Source organism: Tetranychus urticae, chromosome 1, assembly GCF_039701765.1.
Source record: "Tetranychus urticae isolate SD_2017Ah chromosome 1, NJAU_TeUrti_SD_1.0, whole genome shotgun sequence".
NCBI classification, from domain to species: Eukaryota; Metazoa; Arthropoda; class Arachnida; order Trombidiformes; family Tetranychidae; genus Tetranychus; species Tetranychus urticae.
Window position 1 is genome coordinate 4,643,905 of NC_142958.1, and position 19,144 is coordinate 4,663,048.

The 19,144-nt window shown below is 31.4% G+C and overlaps 1 protein-coding gene across 1 annotated transcript; it reads left to right on the forward strand.

The window, feature by feature from the left end:
- Positions 1-434: 434 nt before the first annotated feature.
- On the forward strand, positions 435-19,110 carry LOC107370743 (suppressor of lurcher protein 1). The gene is made up of 12 exons (XM_015938707.3): positions 435-1,007; positions 3,266-3,452; positions 9,522-9,983; positions 11,551-11,867; positions 12,116-12,166; positions 12,607-12,799; positions 13,011-13,207; positions 16,252-16,290; positions 17,803-17,971; positions 18,102-18,301; positions 18,484-18,537; positions 18,632-19,110. Exons 1-12 carry the CDS (start codon positions 800-802, stop codon positions 18,691-18,693), a joined length of 2,139 nt encoding a protein of 712 aa, XP_015794193.2. The 5' UTR covers positions 435-799; the 3' UTR covers positions 18,694-19,110.
- Positions 19,111-19,144: the final 34 nt, after the last annotated feature.

Consider the following 19,144-nt stretch of genomic DNA (forward strand, 5'->3'; position numbering starts at 1 on the left):
TACTTGGACCAAGACAGCAGCACAAAAAAAAGGTCTTCAAAAGCTTCAATTAAACTCACATCATTCCTCACTGACAACTTCAAAGTGAATCATCTTTTTTTTGTCGTAAAAAACTGACAGACAATTTAGACGACTTTGTGCATCAATTAACAAATCATGGTTAATCACCTAGAATTTAATCTTTACTTGTTCACTGAAAAGTCAATGAACAATCAATTTATCGATGAACCCAAAATCTTTTTCTTTCAACATCATTCCAACATGAGATTACACTCGAGTCCGTTCGACTCATTGCGACAATCGACTTCCCTGCTTTCACTCCCAGCATCTTATAGGCAACGATAGACTGATAAGCATGCTCTTATCATGAAAGTGAGTCAATGGGGAAAAGAAGAATAATCTCACTCGATTTGTATTTTCCCAGCATTTTACTTTCACTTTTATACCCTTTCACTTGAGAAAGCCACAGAACTGATCAGAATCTCATTCAAATCATTTTTACTCTATTTTTTCTATTATCATTATTCCATCTTCATTCATCGTTATTCCAATTGATAACAATTGGCATCATGTAATAACAATTGTTCAACTTGTATTCATTTTTCCTTTTCTTTACTTTCCCTTCCCAACATTTTCAATGGAAATTCATTTAATGTAAATTTTTTTTTCTTTTCCCACTTTGGATTTAATGTGACTCGTGACACGCTAATGTCCACTTTTTGTGAAACAATTTCATCATGTTCTGATTTGTGTGTGTGTTCACCCAAAAATCAGGGATTCATCGATTCACCTTATCTTTATGTGCTACTTGATGAGTAAATTAATTCAAATGAAAATATTTGATCGAAATGATTCGGTCAAATATTTATTCTTCACATTGATCCAAACAAATTACTCTTCCTCCTCGTACTCCTCATCATCTTCCTCATCATCATTATCGACATCTTTCCTCATCACTCGGATTCTATTTTTACTCTGGTTCTCACCTCTTGTCCAACTTAATCCAAGTAAGTAACAGGGCGAACAAGCAAACCTTTCCCTTCCTCATCAACACATATTATTCAATCAAAATGATGGCAACAATTTTATACACTTTTTGTTTTCTCCATCAAATGCAATTTCCATCATTATCATTTGATATTCAACCAGAATGCATTCCCTTGATTGCTGGTGATTTATTCAGTGTAATAAGTGAAGGAATGATAAGACAAAAAAAGCGAGAAAAGAAAAGCAAAAAAAAAACAAATTTTGATTATCTTTCAATTTCATACGTTCTTCAAATTCAATTACCATTAACTCATATTTCATGATGCTATTAATAGTGGGAAAAAAAGGAAAACGAGAAAACACTTTAAATCAATATTTCCCTTTTCATCTTTAAAGTGAACCAAAAAGGTCAACCCTCGAAATGTTTGACTAGTTAATCAAATAATGAGACAAATGATGACAATTTCCCAATGATTAGGTTAAATATTAAATCAACTCAAGTTTATTGTCAAATTGGCTTGACGGTGAACAGAAGAGAAGGAGAAAAAAAGTTGAAAAATGTTCCAAAATTATTGTTGACAAATTGTTATTTAAATAGAGTTAAAGTTCAAGTTGACAGTCCTGTCAACCAGTCAGTGTTTACATTGAACATTTTTCATTGAAGGCATACGATTGGATTAAACAAACAGACAGACCAATTTGGGCAAACACAATTAATCAACAGAGCAAATTGTTCAGGTTCATGGAAAGAAGAAGAGAAAAAAGTGAACAAAATTTCATAATTTCGTGTTGATGATGAGTTTAAGCATCATTAGCATTTCCTTTTACTCTGTCATGGTAAAGAGGAAAATGATGAGAAGAGAGGAAAAAAAAAGAGTTTACTGATTTCACTGATGAACCGGATAATTAGTTGAACGTTTCATTCCAGTGTCAAGATGATAAACACAACATTCAACTTGACAGAGTAATAGAGACAACATGATGAAGAGAAAAGAGTTTTTTCGCCGTTTTTCTCTCTCAATTGTATCAAGATGATGGAAAGAATGAAAAATATTCATTGATATTCACAAACATCAATTCAAGATGCTTCCCATTTGAAGCTGTTTTCCTCATCATCTTTATCTTCTTCTCCATCATTTTCATCCCTTCTCTTGGCTTCTGTTTCTCTCGTTCTCTCTCCTGATTCTGTGTTACATGATAATGCTTTTTTAACCAGTTTTTTCTGGCTTTTCTTTTGAGGAAAGCCAAAGTTCAAATGATGATATTTAATGACAACTTTTTTATTCATACAGCTCATCATCTTTCCAGTTATCAACATAATCATTTTTGCATAGCTTTCCTTTCACTCTGTTTCTCAACAGATTATGGGTTTTACCATGTAAAATCATTTAAAAAGTTTATTCAATTGTTAACAGCATGAGTCGAATGAAATGTTGAAATGAGCTTAACAATTGGAAGCAAACTAAACAATAATTATAGCAAAAATATTGCCTTTAATTGAAACTCTTTTTTTCGCAGAGGGAAAATATTTTGACAAGTTTCTGCATTTTCATCAACTTTTCAGATGAAACGAAAATTCTGGTGAATCATTTTTTCCTTCAATTTTCATGAAAATTTCCGTTTCGAAGTGAAAATGTTTGATTCTAAAGGGATTGACATTGCATTAGAAACTGTAAATGAAGAAATGCTGAATAGAGTGTCGACCCTTCAGTAAAATAATCAAGTTGAATTGTTCATTAAAGACTGTTGTTTCAGATAATTGCAATTTTTTAGACGATTTGACTTGAAAATAGGCGAAAATTTAACCATTTTTTGCGATTCAATAAATCATTGAATTGATTGAAAATTGGCTCTTTTTAAACTCGCTTAACTGATCTACTTTGGTAAATTTCAATTCCTTAACTTTTCCATCCAATTGATAAATAATAGTAAATGTTGTAAGGCAGCAAAAAAGCTCAACTTTTATTGTTTGACTTTTCGGACTTTGATTGAATTTATCCATTTCTCATTTCATTTCTTTTCAAATGGCTTTTATTTTCAATCTTTACGCTTCCATATACGGCTTGCAAGTCAAATAGTTTATCAATAAAATTTATATTAAACTGAGGTTGACTAATAACCTTTTCACTTTTATCATTACAATATAATAGTTTCCCTCTTTTACTTCTCATCCCTTCCATAAATTGTTGCTCACATTTTTCCTCATTACTTTCATCATTCATCTTTTTACTTTCTTTTTTCATCCCTCATCCCTGGAATCACTATCAACATTCACCAGATTGTAAATGTGTCAAGTTTACAGCAAGTTATACACCAACCAATCACGGTATATTCACAAGTCCAGACTGGCCCAAACCCTATGACCCCGGAATCGACTGTTTACTCTACATTTTTATTGGTAAACCAGGTCAACTAATTGAAATATCATTCAACACATTCGACGTTTACGCTTCATCAACAACCGAGTAAGTTGCACTTCAATTAGAAAGTGATGAAATGAATTTCCAATCTTTATTCAATCGAATTGCCAAAGCAATTAGAAAATTCATTGTCAATCGGCTGATATTGTGATACAATGTTTCAATGAAAAGAATCATTTTCCACTTTTCGTGCAATGCTCATTTAACCTGGAACACTGTCAATAACATGTTTTGTCATCATTAAACATTACCTATTGTTTGATTGATATTATCTGTTAATGATTATTATCACACAAAGTCGATGAAAGACAAAAAATAAATCTCACTCCCAGGCATTTACTCCCAGTTTGTATCTTTTTTGCTCATCAAGACAAAAGTACATTCCAGATTTAACCGAATGTTAAATGTTTCCAATACAAATCAATAGATGTTTACTCTGTTTTTATTTTCATTTCATTTTCTCTTTTTTTGCTTCTCCTTCTCTTCTTCTTCCGTTTCAAATGTCTGATTCAATGTCCTTTTGTTGCAGGAGAAATGAATGTAATTCAAGGGAAAAGATGAAAAAGAAGAAGAAGAAGAGGCAAAAAGTCAATTGAACTTGTTTGCTCATTGATGTGAATAGCTGGTAAGTGTTGAAAGAAATAAACTCATGGAATTGATAAAAGTAGAGAATCAAAGTTTTTACAGATAATTCGGAATAAAAATGAAGATGAGAAGAGGAAAGTTGAGAAAGTGTGTGATAAAGGTCAAACTTGATAACCTCAAGTTGAATTCAATGTTGAATGTCCCATTATCGGGATTACTTTTTAGGTTACAAGTTAATAATAGAAAAGGTTGACTGTAAATGAACACAAAAAGGTTAGAACAATGGCCTTTTCTTGTTTTCCCTTTGCCTTTTCACAAGTGTATCATTTTATTGGCTAATGTTGACCTGAAGTAAAATTGAATTTCAATTGAATTGAATAAGCTTGACGATTGTTTTGTACTTTTCCTGGTTTCATCTTTTGTAGACTTAAAGACTTTTGATAGGAAATTACAAAAAGATTTACTTTTTTTAAATGTTTCAATATTATGAATGGGAAAAAAGGCAAAAATTTGGAAGCAAAGGAAACGAAATAAAACTGTTTACTTTTTTTCCTTTTGTTATTAACATAAGTTTTTGAAGGTTCAAATGGAAATGAATTTTTATATCATTTACTGAATAAGAAAGAAGAAGAATAAAGAAAAAGAAGCTTTCCTTTTATTTCTTATCATTTCCAATAGATTAACATATCGAAACATTATTCTTGTTGATTCCTATTAACATAGAACCATGCTGTTATTGATGTAAATCTCGCATTATTATCATCCTATTTTTATCATCATCTTATTGAGGGCATTAAAACCACAAAATGTTTTCATTACATTATAATGACAAGAGTAAAGATGAAAGATAAAAGATAAAAGATAACAAAAGTGGATAACAAATGATTATGGAATTATTCAATTTCATCATTTGTGGTGAATGTGGTATTTCAGTGAAATACTAAAAGTTTTTTTCCACCATTTCTTTGCATGCTTTAAATGCATCCGCTTATCGGAAATCTCGAGCTTGCTGACAAATGGATAGGTAATATCTCAACTACAGGTGCATAATGAATGCTAAAAGTCAAATTTTGATTTCGAAAATTTCGCCATTACCAATATTGAATAAGCGAAATCAATTGCCTTTTTCTCAGCCAATTAGTGCATCTAACTCTCAGTGTATTGCTTTTCTGGCGCTCAAGCGGCAGCTATTTCAAATCCAATACAAGGCATGTAAGAGATACCAACGAGTCCTTGGTGTTGGCCATTTATCAATTGTCAATATCAACTCTCTTTTTGAGTTGCCAATAACGATGCCGAACTTACGATTGATTATATACTGGTATTTTTATCCTGTTCGCTTGTTTGTAGTCATAACTCCCGAACAGTTGGTGCTACAGGCCCCAGACTTTAACCATAATCGAAGAACCATCATTTCGAGCTCTCAAGATCATCCAAAGTAACTTTGTTATTTGACCTCTAACTGACATTGAAGGTCATTTTCTGAAAATACAAACTTTTGCAGATTGTTTGTTGTTTGTTACGTACATATACTGGCTACATCTAGTCATAGTGGTGGTAAACGCAGATCAAGCCGTGGATCATTTACAGAGTGTGTTTTTTGTTAAAACAATGGTCAACCAGCCGATTTATATCAAAGCCATACCATTAAAGATACTTTAGGTCGAGTTGTTTGTCCCATTCTGTTTGCCAATGAATTTCCAATAGAGGTGTACCTCAGGCTGATACTTTTCCATACTGTGCTGAGAACAAACCAAGTGCTAAGCTCAAGAGTTCAACTTTAAATCGTAGTAAAATAAATTTTCTTATTCCTCAAGATACATTACTGGCTCAATTTTTGGGACTCTACCTGGCGTTTTTTTTCATTTTTCACCTTCATGCATGCATATCTCACGAACGGTTAGCGCCAAAGAGTAAAGAAGAAGAGATAGCTCTCAATAGTATTGAATGAGAAGTTTAGTTAGTGGTCCTCAACGAGAGGCGCTTAAATCAGTTACTTTTTCAATCTCTTTCAATTTAATTTTACTCAAATTTTTTAATCTAATCTCTTGCAAATACCTTTGAATTTCCTTAAAGCGCCCTCGCCAGAGCCAATTTGTAAGCTTCACAAAATTGTATTGAGTGAAACCTCTTCTCCTCTCCTCTTTGGTTAGCGCTACAGATATCAAACTTGAACCATGAGATCATGCATTGAACAATCATAAGTTTGAACGCTCAAAGTTATTCAAGGTCAATTATTTATGTGACCTCTAATTGACATTGGAAGGTCATTTTCTGACATTGCTCTGACATCGGTCATGACTCTTACCATTGAAAGATAAATGATTTTACGAAATGCGATTGATTAACTAGATCGTATGAAATCACTCATATCCTTTATCAAGTATGAGTTATGAACATGTGCTTAACATAATCGGGTCAGAAAATTTTTTCGATTTTGATGGAGGACGATTGCAATTTGGATTGGAAATCCATTAAGATCTTGAAGAAGAATTAATTCTTACCCTCCAGCAATTAACGGATAGATAAGATGTTCACAATTTCCGTGTTAACTCAATGATTACCGGATTTATATCTCTGTGGCATCTTCTATTAGAGAATAAAGAGTACGAAGTTCATGTTGAAATGTTTAAAGATCAATATTGTTTCAATATCATAATTCCAGTAAATCAGCCTAGACAAATGTGACCTTTTTACCAAATTTACTTATCCCACTAGATACATTACTGGCTCAATTTTCGGGACTCTATTTGGATAATCAGCAATCAACTTCTAATATTAAACTTTTTGCTTAAACTTGGCTAAAAGATTTGACTGTTTCCATTTTGTTCAGTTAATCAATTGGGTTTGAGAGAAATTCGGTTATCTTTTCAACTGTATGAGTAACGAACATGTAACAAACATCGACCAATCTGAAAAAGTTCATACCTTAAGAAAGTAACCTTAATTAACAGGATAAAAAACGCCAGTATATGGACTGAAGAGAATTGATTCAAAAATGAAATTCGATTTCCTTGATAAGTTAGCACCCAACCTTATTTTGATAGACAAAATCTTTCCGATTTGCTGATTTATCCACCTGGATAGATTTATTGGTTGTAGATAATTGTTCATAGTAATGATCATAATCAATAATTTCACTAAAATTTGAGCATATCAAAATGCCTCAGTCTAATTTGACTCGAAAAGTAAACTCAATGTTTAGGAAGAAAAGCGATAAAAAGCTATTCAGCCAATCTAATATTTCAAATATTGTGTGATGCTTCTGGAAAGATTTTTTTACTCAGGCACACATGCTTGTACTTAACGTTTTAACTAATGAATGACAGTTCAATTATCTCAGGATTGACTTGATGTCAAGCTGATGAGATGAAATGAGTGGCAAGAGTTGATCAAAGATTGAAAAGGCAAGATAATAATTGTCACTTTAATTTCCCTGGATTTCATGTTATTAAAACACTTTATCATGGAATGGGAAAAGCTAAAATTTGAAACCAGACAAAAATCCATTGAGCGAATGTCAAGGCAAAAACGTTCATCTTGAGTCAATAGGGTGTCAAGGAACGAAAAATGTCAAATTAAATATTCTCATGAGAAATGCTGAAAATTAGCTTATTTTTTCGACAAACAACAATAATTCTTTTCATCTTGAAAGCGAATCAATATTCTTGTCTAGTCTGCTTAGCTCTTTATTCACTTTCCTTTTTCACATTTTCCTCCTTTTCCCTCTAATCATTTAGCTCATCTTGCCTCATCTTCATGATACTCCTGAACAATTCATTTTCTGACTTTACCTTCTTCTTCTTCTCCTTTCTCACTCTACAACTTCTTGAATAGATTATCTGTAACTCATTGAGAACATTATGAATCAGCTGAAATGATTCTGTTTTATGGGTTGACCTCTCTTCAGACAATGTTATCATGTTACACCAGGAACAATGAGAAAAGCTTACAGCAAACAGTAAAAGCAAAAAGAATAAAAGGAAAAAGAAGAAGAAGAAACAGCAACATTTTCAGCATATTATTTCATTCTTTATTATTCATCTTAATAACTTTACCATGTTTCTCCTTATCATGTAACATTCATTTGATGTTTCAGTAAATAGCCATATTCTAATGAGAAGTAACCCGACTTTTATAATTGCAAATGTAATCATTTCCATTGCCTTCCTCGACATGAACATTAAAAATGTGCAATTATCATGAAAACTGCACTTTATTGGCAATTTCATGTGAACCATTGAATAAAATCAATAAGGTTTTAAGTTCTGTAAAGTCAAAAGTTTCCAAAAAAAGGCTTCTTTTAATGATAAAAAATTTCGACAAATTTCTTCTTCTTCTATTGATTGGATCAAAAAATGTAAATCAATATCACTTGAAACAAGATGAACACAATACTTCGAAATTTGATCCAAATTTCATTCAATTTAAACTCAATAATTGATTGGAAATTCATTTCATCAAACTTTTCAAGTATTTCTAGTTTACATTTGTTAAGGATAAAAATAACTCGATAAGTTGTAAAACAAGTTGTAATTTTGCTGAAGTAAACTTTTCAAGTTAATAAGAGTAAAACTGGAAAAAAAGGTTACACTAGACAAAGAATCTCAACTTTTAAGTATCTGATCAATTCTTTGACAATGTAATTTCAAGTTTGTTCAGCACTTGTAAGAATCTTTTCATTTTTGTTTCATCTTCTCTTCATGTTAACCTCATGAACCAAAAAAGACTTGTCTTCAACTGTAAAAGACTAAAAGGAAGAAAAAAAAAATCAGACAAAAAAAACTAAGAATATCAAAGCAAATGAGAGCAAAATTTCAACTTCATTTCAACCTTGTAATCAATTGAAACGGAATCAGATTTGATCAGTTAACCCTCAACATGAACATTGGAAAACATTCCAATCACTAAACTGTAAACTTTTAATCAATAAACTTGCAACTCATCTGATTAAATGAACAGCTCAAGATAATTGATAAACTCGTTAAATGTAAAACCACTAATTAGGCTTCAATGAATTTCAAAGCCTTTTCTCAACACCAAAACAAGATTAATTAATTAAAATTGTAAATTGATTAAAGAAGGAAAAGACAAGAAAGAAAAAAAATTTTCGACAAAATTTTCTCCATTCCAACAATTCAATGTTAATTTGGTGAAAAATGCAACTCAAACTAATGAAGAGCAAGAGAAGGAAAAGTTGAGAAAAGGCAAGAAATAAAAGTCAATTTAATAAATCAAAATATTGAACATAAATATTGAGCTAAATCGAGTTGTTTCGAGGCAAAAAAATTTATTACTCAAAGTAACCTTTTTATTCCTTCCCTGTGTGTTCCCTCCCAGTGTAATAACTTGACTTTGGCAACGTTATTGTTTGATATGGACAGCGATATCCATTGATATTTGCTCACAAATTTGACATTTTATTGCATTCATTTCTTTTCTTATAAAATTAGTTTTCTTTTCTCACTTTTTGTTCTCATTTTTATTTTCATTTTGTTTTACTTTTCTTCTTCTTCTCTTTACTCCCAGTTGTTTGAAAGGTGATTTTGTCCGACTTTTATTAAATCCAAGTAATGAGAGCATTACTTTGACTGAACTGGAATCAAGTGGCAATGTAATTTGTGGTAATTCAATTTCTGAATGGAAACGTAAACAATACTCTTTTGATTCCCTGTTGATACTTGAATTTCATACAACTCTTTACACCTCCAATGGGCAACATCATGGATTCTCGGGAACTTATCGATTCATCGAGTCTTCCCTTTACAAGACTGATGGTCAACCACTTGCCGGGTCAACCTGTGATTATCAATTTTTAAGCATTTCAACAAATTCCAATGAAACTGTTCCCTTGGTGGGTAAATTTTTCTCACCCAACTATCCAAATCGTTATCCATCCTCATCACACTGTGCTTACCATTTCATGGGAAAATACAACGAACGAGTTAAAGTTGTTTTTGAAAAGATTGTCTTTGGAAATAAAGATTCAAGGTAAACATTTTTTCGAAATTTTCTTTGCAAAAAATTCGAAACAAAAAGTTTGAAAAATTTAAAAATTTTTCCAAAAAAAAAACAAAAATTTGCTTCGAGTTTCAATTTTTTCTTATTTCTTGCAAAACTTAATTTCACTAATTTCGATACTTTGGGCAAATTACTCGAGTCGCTCTGTGAGATGAATAAGAATTGGCAGATAATTTGTTAACCTAATTATATTCAACTGGAATCATGACTAAAGGCTAAAGGTTTAGGTATGAATATCAATTCTGGGTCAATCCAAGAATCCCACTTTTTGGTGAATCTAATCTTTCAACTGTAAATGTTTCAAAACTGCTTTTTGTCAACAACTTCAAGAGTTTCAAGAGTTTCAAGAGATTCAAAAGAGTTTCTATTTTGCCAAAATTGTGAAAGCAAAAAGGTTAAACTCTTTATCAGTTCATTTTAAGTGTTGAAATGAATAGTTAATTCCTAGGCAAGTTGACTCGTTATTGGATAAAAAAGGCAATATCAATCATTTTCCTCATCAACAAACTCATTTATTGCACAGCTTATTAATTACAATGAAGGATGAAAAGAAGCAAGAAGAAGACAAAAATGTAATTAAATTGGTGATTGACAAATTTTACAATCATTTATCACATCAATCATTGCCCCAAATTATCATAATTTTAATCAACATTTAAATCGATTCATAGGCAATTTGAGTAAAGTCAATGTTTAATTTAACCATTAAAGGTTGAACAAGTCTCAAAATGATCAACATGGAAATGGAAATTTTCTTGAATCAATAACAGAATAATGTTTGCATTTTTTGATTAACAAAATATTCATTTTAATGTTGATCAATTTAACTCATTAAAATGAATTAAATTTTAAATTGGTTTCAAGGAAAAAGAGAGAAGAAGAAAAAGAAAGTTGAAAAAAGGCAAATTTGCACTCGAAATCAAATGAACATTATTACCATTAAACTTGATCCATCATCATTAGAGGCAAGTTATAATTTATACTTTATCATTGCGATTATCATCATTATTTACAGTAATATTTATCAGGAAAAGAAGGAGAAGAAGAAGAAATCTCTGAATTACATGATAGAGAAAAAGTGATTACATTTCTGTTCGTCTAAGCATCAGAATTAAACTGAACTTGACTTGAGTTACAAGTTGTCATCCAAAGCAGAAAACCCATTAAGCAATAAATGATAAAGTTATCTAAATGTGTTTAATATGGTTCTAATAACAGACTACAATAATACTGTTAATAACAACATTAATAATGATGAGAATGATTCTTGTATCATTATCAGTTGTTCAACTCTTTACTCAAACATTATTCACTTTCGAGTTTCTATCAACAGGGAATCCATGATATTGTCATATTCATATTTTCACCTTGTCCACCACCTTTAGTCAACACTTGACAGATGAAATTACTTTCCCTGATTAACCCTGATTAGTCTTGTTTTCATTTCTTTCTCTCTTTTTTCTGTCATATTTTGCTTTTCCTTTTAGCTAAGTTTTTTATACTCTTATTATGTTTTGTTATTACCATTTATTGATAGCTGCCTTGGTACCAATGATGTTGTACTCATTCATGATGGTCCGGATATTGAAGCTCCTCTAATAGGAAGACTTTGTAATGATGATAAGTTTGTTGAGATTATTTCTTCAGGTCCGGATCTGCTTATTATTTTTCATTCACATTCAAAGTTATCACCTTCAGCCAAAGGTTTCCAAGCCTTGTATTCATTCAATCAAAGCCAACTCTCAGTCAACAGTATCTCATCACTGCCTTCTCACCATAATAACCTTAATCAAAAGCAAAAACATCATCACCATCAGCAACAACGAGAACAGCGCATTCAACAATCTAATCAAGGTGAGTAAACATTTACAGGATCCACCAAATGATCCCAATTTCACAATAAGAAGCTTATTCAACCACAAGTTAATCTAAATCTTGATTGAGAAGCAAAAATAGCTGAAAGTTGAGTCGACATCAACTTACTATGAAAGGTCTTTAGTTGAGCAAAAATGCAATGTAAAGAAAGATTGAAAGCAAAGTCAACAATTTGTATCTTTTATGTTCAATTTTAACTAAAATTAAATTTCTGTTCTTTTCGATAGATTCCGATGAAATGAAACTGTCTCGTGATGAAACATTGGATAGTAAAAAGAGTAAGTTGAAGGATATTCATATAACAATCTTTATCTTATTCATTGGATACTTTGACACTTGCAATGAACTCAAAGAATGGCTCTTAATCGATGATCGTAATTTCGACAATGAATATTCGATTTCTCATTACGAATATCAATTTGTTACATGTTCTCTCATTGATTATACAATAATAATTAAATTAATGATCACCAATCAATCTGACTATTGATCTAACAATCTTGTAAATGTAATGATGACAATGAGAAAACATTTCCTCTTGAATACAACATTTACAGGGAAGGAAAAAATGAAAGCTCAATAGTCTCGTGAATCAGACACCAATCCATGGAAATGTGGAAAAAAACATTTTTTCTCTTGAAACATAATTCTTCGAGTTTCGAGTTTGAGTCAAATTTTAAATCAATTTTGTTCATTTTGGTTCTTCACTTTTTTCCAGGTTTTACTTGTGATCAATTCATCAATAGTGAAATGTCTTTAAATGGTTCATTTCATTCGCCAAATTATCCCGATATTTATCCGGAAGGAGTTCGATGCCGATATTATTTCAATGGTCATGGTAAACAAAGGGTTCAGATAGTGTTTAATGAATTTGATCTTGTTAAAAGTTCACTTAAGCCTAAACCAATGAGGTGAGAAGGTGAGAAGAGAATGAAGAAAAGGAAAATTAATCACTAATGAAATTGACAATTAACTTGCAACATTTTTCTTGTTTACTTGATTTGTTTTCTCTTCTTTCTCTTATTTCCTCTTCTTAACCATGACAAAGTTCATCCCAGTGAAACTCAATGAATCTTTTCTTTTCTTTTCTCCTTCAAATGTTGATTAAAAATCCATGGACAGTTGCGAGTCAAGTGATACTTTAATGGTTTTATTAACAATCAATGGTAACAAGGAAAGTTTGGATACTTTTTGTGGTTCCAAAAAGCCTTACAATCTAATGTCCAATGGGCCCAATTTACTGGTTGAATTTCGAAGTGGACATTACTTGAAGCGTCAAAAAGTCAAAGGATTTAAAGCAAACTATCGGTTCGTTACAAGTGAGTAAAAGAAGCTTTTATCAATAATTTGTGAGATCCCTGATTTGAAACTGATTTCAACTGCTGCTTCATTTACTGTCACGACAGAAAGATCAACTTTGACCCTTGAATTTTTTGAGAAACTAGTTATTATCATAGAAGTATAATAATACTTCTGTGTATTAAACTTATTTAGAGTTTTTAGGCTTTAGAACTTTTTTAAAAGGAGAGAGCGAAAATGCTGGATTCCAGGCACAAGATTCAGAAATGTATAAAACATTCAAGGTCAAACCGCAATTTGATCTCTAATTAACATTTGAAGGTGATTTTCTGATAGAGCAAATTTTTTCACATGGTTTGTTGTTTGTCACAAGTTTAAAACTCACACCGTTGGGAAGATGCACAAACTTGCACAAAAATGTGGGCTATTCGCAAATGACCTTCAAAACTCGTTTAGAGGTCAAATAAACGAATGACCTTGAATGACCTTGAAACTTCAGAAAAATTTTTCTTCAATTTTTAAAAGCATAAGGTGCAAATATAAATACTCAGGCATGTTTGTTGCTTCAGATATTGAATAAAACGTGAAGTAAATAAGGCTGAATAGCCCTGTACAGTGACGGGAGAATCATATCATCAGCAAAGTAAGAGACTCGATTTAAATTTAATCAAACAGTAATAATTTAACAAACGAAAAGATTCAAAATTTGCGGTTTAACTAAGATTTTAATTTGTAATCAACTTATTGATATCCTCCAAAAGCTTATTAGTGTAATTAATCGTATTTATGGTAGAAACTGCTACCACATTACATCTAGGTAAATTATCTTCATTATAATTATCCAGATTACTTTTAATTCGAAAATTGAATTTCTTAAATAGCATTGAATCTGCAATTTCGCCCAGTTTCTCCTCGTCATTGGCAATCTTTTCGATATCTACAACTTTGATTTCGATAAGCTTTTCAGCTACTTCACTAAATGATGTTACCCAAACTGAATTAGTAACATCGGAAATACAAAATTTTATGATAATTCTGTAATCTCCTTTTACAAATTCTTTTTTACATTATTCACATTTATGAAAACCATCATCTAATGGAACCAATTTTTTTACAATTTTCAGGGCAGGCCATATAAATAGTTGCTTTTCCGATTTGTGTTATTGTCGCAATACAGTTAGTTACGAGCGTAGCATTTGCAGCACAGGCAATATTTGTCTTTTTAATTGAGTCCAAAAAATCGCTTTCTTTTGTACTTGAATCAACCCATAGAGATAATAGACTAGGTACAATTTTATCACCACTTCGTATAAACCGCTCACGAAACATTTGTGCTTCAGGTAGATCAGGATTAATTTGCAGAGCTGTGGTTGCAATTGTAGTCAAACTCACACCAGAATGATCGGTTAAACGAGCTTTTTTAACCACAACTACAGTTGTCCAATTTTAACAAAATCATATTTAACTTGTGGGCATCTGCTATCATTATCTGCATCTAGTTTCAATATGCTAGTATAATTCAAAACCAATTCGTTACCATGTTCAAGATCAGACCATCTCTTATTTGCCTCTTTTACAGCCGCATTTGAAAGAATATGTACCTTTCCTAAAATTACCAGCTCGAAATATTTCATAAAATAACGAAATCTCGAAAAATAACCGCATTCCCCACGAAATGCGGTTATTTTTATTTCACCCGAATGATCAGCTAAATTAAATGCAAACAAATAACCTGCCCCTTTAACATTATTCCAACTTTTCGGTTAGACAATTTTAAAATTTTAAAAAATGAATTTAAAGAAAATGCCTGAATTTTAAACCCAAAATTCTCAGGAACCACTGACCATGCAGATAAATACTTTCTAGATAAAATACTTAATAAGTATTTCTTGAATAAGTACCCTCTATCGATTGTGCCGTGTCTCATCTTTAGATGAAAAAACTACCTGGGAACCTTCCCTTGTAAATTTTTAATTTTGCATATCGATAGCTCACGAAGCACTCGTGAAAGAATATTGAAACTTTCTCAGTATGTAAATTTGACCTCTAATATATTAGAGGTCAAATTTATAATAGATAGGAACGATTTCCGCAAAATAACCTTGATTGACTTGACCTCCAAATATGATAATTGAATATCCGTGAAATTTTATCGAAAAAATTTTCAGCCTTAAAGTCACTCAGGATAGCCTTTTAAAACAACCAAATTAGCTGAAATGATCTTTATAAGGTAAGAGAGGCTAGAATTGAGTGTTGATCTCTTGCACATAAAAACGACAAAATACACAAAAATTTTCATTCAATGTTTCCATTTGGATTAATCTTTTTAACTTTTATTGAAACAGAAAAATTCAATATTCAAATTAATCATCTAAACTGTTCTAATGGATGGGTTTTCCTTTTCATTTGCATTTTGCTCATTATCCTCATTTGGTAAGAAAAGAGTTGAAAGGTGAACGAGAAGAAGAATTGAACTTTGAAACTTGACTCATTATCATTAAACTAATTTAGGGACATTTGCATACTGCGAACAGGAAGATGGAGTAATGATGAAAAAAAAGGAAAAACAAAATATTAATTGAGGCAACATCTTCTTTCTGAATCTCATCAGTAGATCTTTCAAGTCATCCTTTTCATCTTTTCTCATCGCCATTCAATTCGCGAGAGTTTAGTTGAAAAATCATTCATCATCTTTATTCCTATCATTTATGCTCATCAATCTGTTTATCATCTAGAGATTCTCTTTTCACCATCTTATTCTTTATACCTTTTCATCCTTCAATTTATCTTCATCGTCATTTTTGTCATCTGCTATTCTACTTTTTTTCCTCATTTTCCTTTAATTCGTTTCGACTTCCATTATGATTACCTTTTCTTCTTACGCTTGTTTGTCCACACAATTGAAGTTATCAGCATATATTTGGTTCATGTAGACAAACAGTTGAACAGTTGAACAGTTTCTGCCTTTTCACACAAATCAAAAGTCGATAATTTAATCAACATTCGCTTGATAAACATGATTAACTAAGCGCAACATTTTACTCTCTAATATATTTTACAATAGATTTTGGCATCAATTCTGGTCAACAAGAGGATAATCAAGGTAATTATTACAAACAAAATTCAACAAACAACGAAAACCAGATTTTAACACAAGAATTGACGTTAATAACCTTTTTTATGATTAAAAATTTTCTAATCGATGTTTAATCAGATGAATTTTTAGAGGAAAAATCAGAGATTTTCATTTTCCTTTTTCAAGAAAAGAACAGATTTTAGAGTGAAATGTATTCTTTTTCAATTTTCGGATTTCGATTTGTTCTGGGAAATGAATGCAAACCATTTTTGGTCAATTTTGCTGAAAATTTATTTCTATCAACTTATGGTTAATCTTGTTGAATAAAAGCATTGGAAGTATGCAAAGTTGAGAGGAAAATATTGCGATTATGATTGGAGAAGCGATAAAATGATGAGATTTGATGTTCCAGGATGGGATGAAGTTGGTAAATGATGGGGATATTTAGAGTGTTCAATAAGATTATTTGAGGAATGGAAAGTGTTTCAGATTAAGGGGATTCCGCGTCTAAAGTGAATAGTATAATATTGAAGATTATTTTCTTCAATTTTCTTGAATTCCTTTTTTTTCTTCTTCTCTTGTTTAGCCAATGTTGAATGCTGAGGCGTGATGCCAAATGATGGTTACAGCCTTCATGATCACTGGCAAAAAGCAACAGCAAAATACGAATCAAATTTCAATTTAGCCTCCATTGAACCAGAATGTTTTTGATGATTTGATAAATAATAACAAAAGGCAAAGTGAGTGATCTGATAAAGACTTGGGAAAAGGGGAACCAATGATAACTTATTGGGAGTGAATCAAGTCTCAATCAGAGTAAATATATTTCCATTCCTTCTCATTCTCATCTTACGCTGTATGTAAGTGACATTCATGATTGTCTTTGGATAAAGTCAAGGGATGAAAGAAGCAAAAAGAAGAAGAAAAAAGAAATGAATTCGATGAGGAAAAGAAAAATGAAAATGAAAAGCGAATAAGAAAAGAGTACAAAATGGAATGTAAATTTTTATGAACCCAGAAATAAGTAAATGATGAGATGAAGATAAAGAGGCAATCATATCGAAAATAGTCGAAAACGATTCATCATTGATCAGTTTCTTTATACTTTCAGTTATCCTTTACAGTTGGAGATAAACTTTAATCTCAAGAGTCCTTTTCATTGGGACTTTTATTTCTTGTCAAATGATATTGTAAACTTGAAAATGGATTTAAGTCAAGTTACAAGTTAACCTTTTTTTCTGGTTCAAGCAACTTAAAGGCTATTTTGTCCACTTTTTTTATCATCTACGATCATCTGGTTTGATTGGACAAACTTGCTTTTGATTAGTTTTAATAATAGTAATAAAGGGACAATTTTCTTGGGCTTTTCTTTTGCCACTCAATTCTTTTCCTTCTGGATGTTACGTTGTTTTTGTTTTTGTAGTTTGTCTTCAATTCTTATTTTCATTTTCTCATGTATCTTGATGGTAACATGAATCTTTACTTTTATTCACTCTATTATCAACAACCACATTATTCTTGGTCCATTTTCATTTCAAGTCTGCTCTTTCATCTTCAACTCAACATCAATTCCCAATGGAACAATTAATTCGCCCAATTTTCCTGGTTTATATCCGCGAAACACTGAATGTCAATACTTATTTCATGGTAAACCCAACGAACAAGTTTACCTCGGTTTTATCCATTTTGATATTGAAGGCGTTCCACCGTAAGTTTAACTTTGCGCTCATTTAAAATTGATTGTTGTTAGAAGCTTAATCACTCTGGTCAGTTGATCAAGTTCAATTTTGCACCTAAAAGTTTGGGTTCAATATCTTTCAATGCTTCTCTTTATTTAGATGTAATGCTGACTCGGCTTCTGATTACATTGAATTTTCAAATTATCCTTGGACTGATCATAATTCCTCTCGACATTGTGGCTTTAAAAAGCCCAAATCAGTCATTTCTGCGAATAATTTTTTCCGTCTAATCTTCAAGTCCAATAATCAATATGATGGAACCGGTTTCCAGGCTCTTTATTCATTCATTGATGCTCGAAGTAAGTAGTGGTTAACCAACGATTAACATTAATTTGGTTTGTCGACTGAAAGTTTTGGTTGAACAAGTGTCGCCATCTTATTAGGCAACTTGACATAGCAACAATGCTTTGCTATTGTTTGTTTTTCGAGCCATTTTTCTGTTATGTTGATAATGATTTAGTTTTTGTTTGTTTGTTATTAGAAATCAATGTTGGAGCGAAACCATTATCAAGTAACTGGAATGAAATAAAGCCAGGTAAGTGGATGAAATTTGAAATTTGGTTCATAGTTTTAACGTTGTTGTTCCAACGTTGTTCGTTGTAATTCATTGTTCCATCTATTTTCTTTAGGCTCTTGGACGACTGTGATAATTTTTATATTTTTGGTATTACCAAGCCACATGTGTTTTTAATGTGTATGTAAATGATACATTATTTATTTATCTACTCTTGGATCATCTCGGCATTTTGTATCATTAAGATTTTATATTGAATCTGGCCATCAACCAAGAACCTGATTGTTGTACATTGTTCAAGACACTTCCACTTGGTACTAAAGGAGAAAGAAGCTTACATTGCGGAAAAGGATTGTCACTTAATGGACTACAATAGACGAAAACACTGTTAACAATGCATTTCTAATTGTGCGCTTAAAATTGAACATTTCTCTACAGAGTAAAGCTCGTCTCATCGTTCGATCGATTGTAATTTAGTTTTAATATTTGAAAAAGCAATCTCAAAGAGACATAGTTTGATTGAATCTAAATATTTTTTATTCATTTAAATGATCGCTTTGTGACTTATTTTGAATAAATAATATTGTTGTTGAATTATTGGTTTGATTTTATTTCAAATGAACCCGAT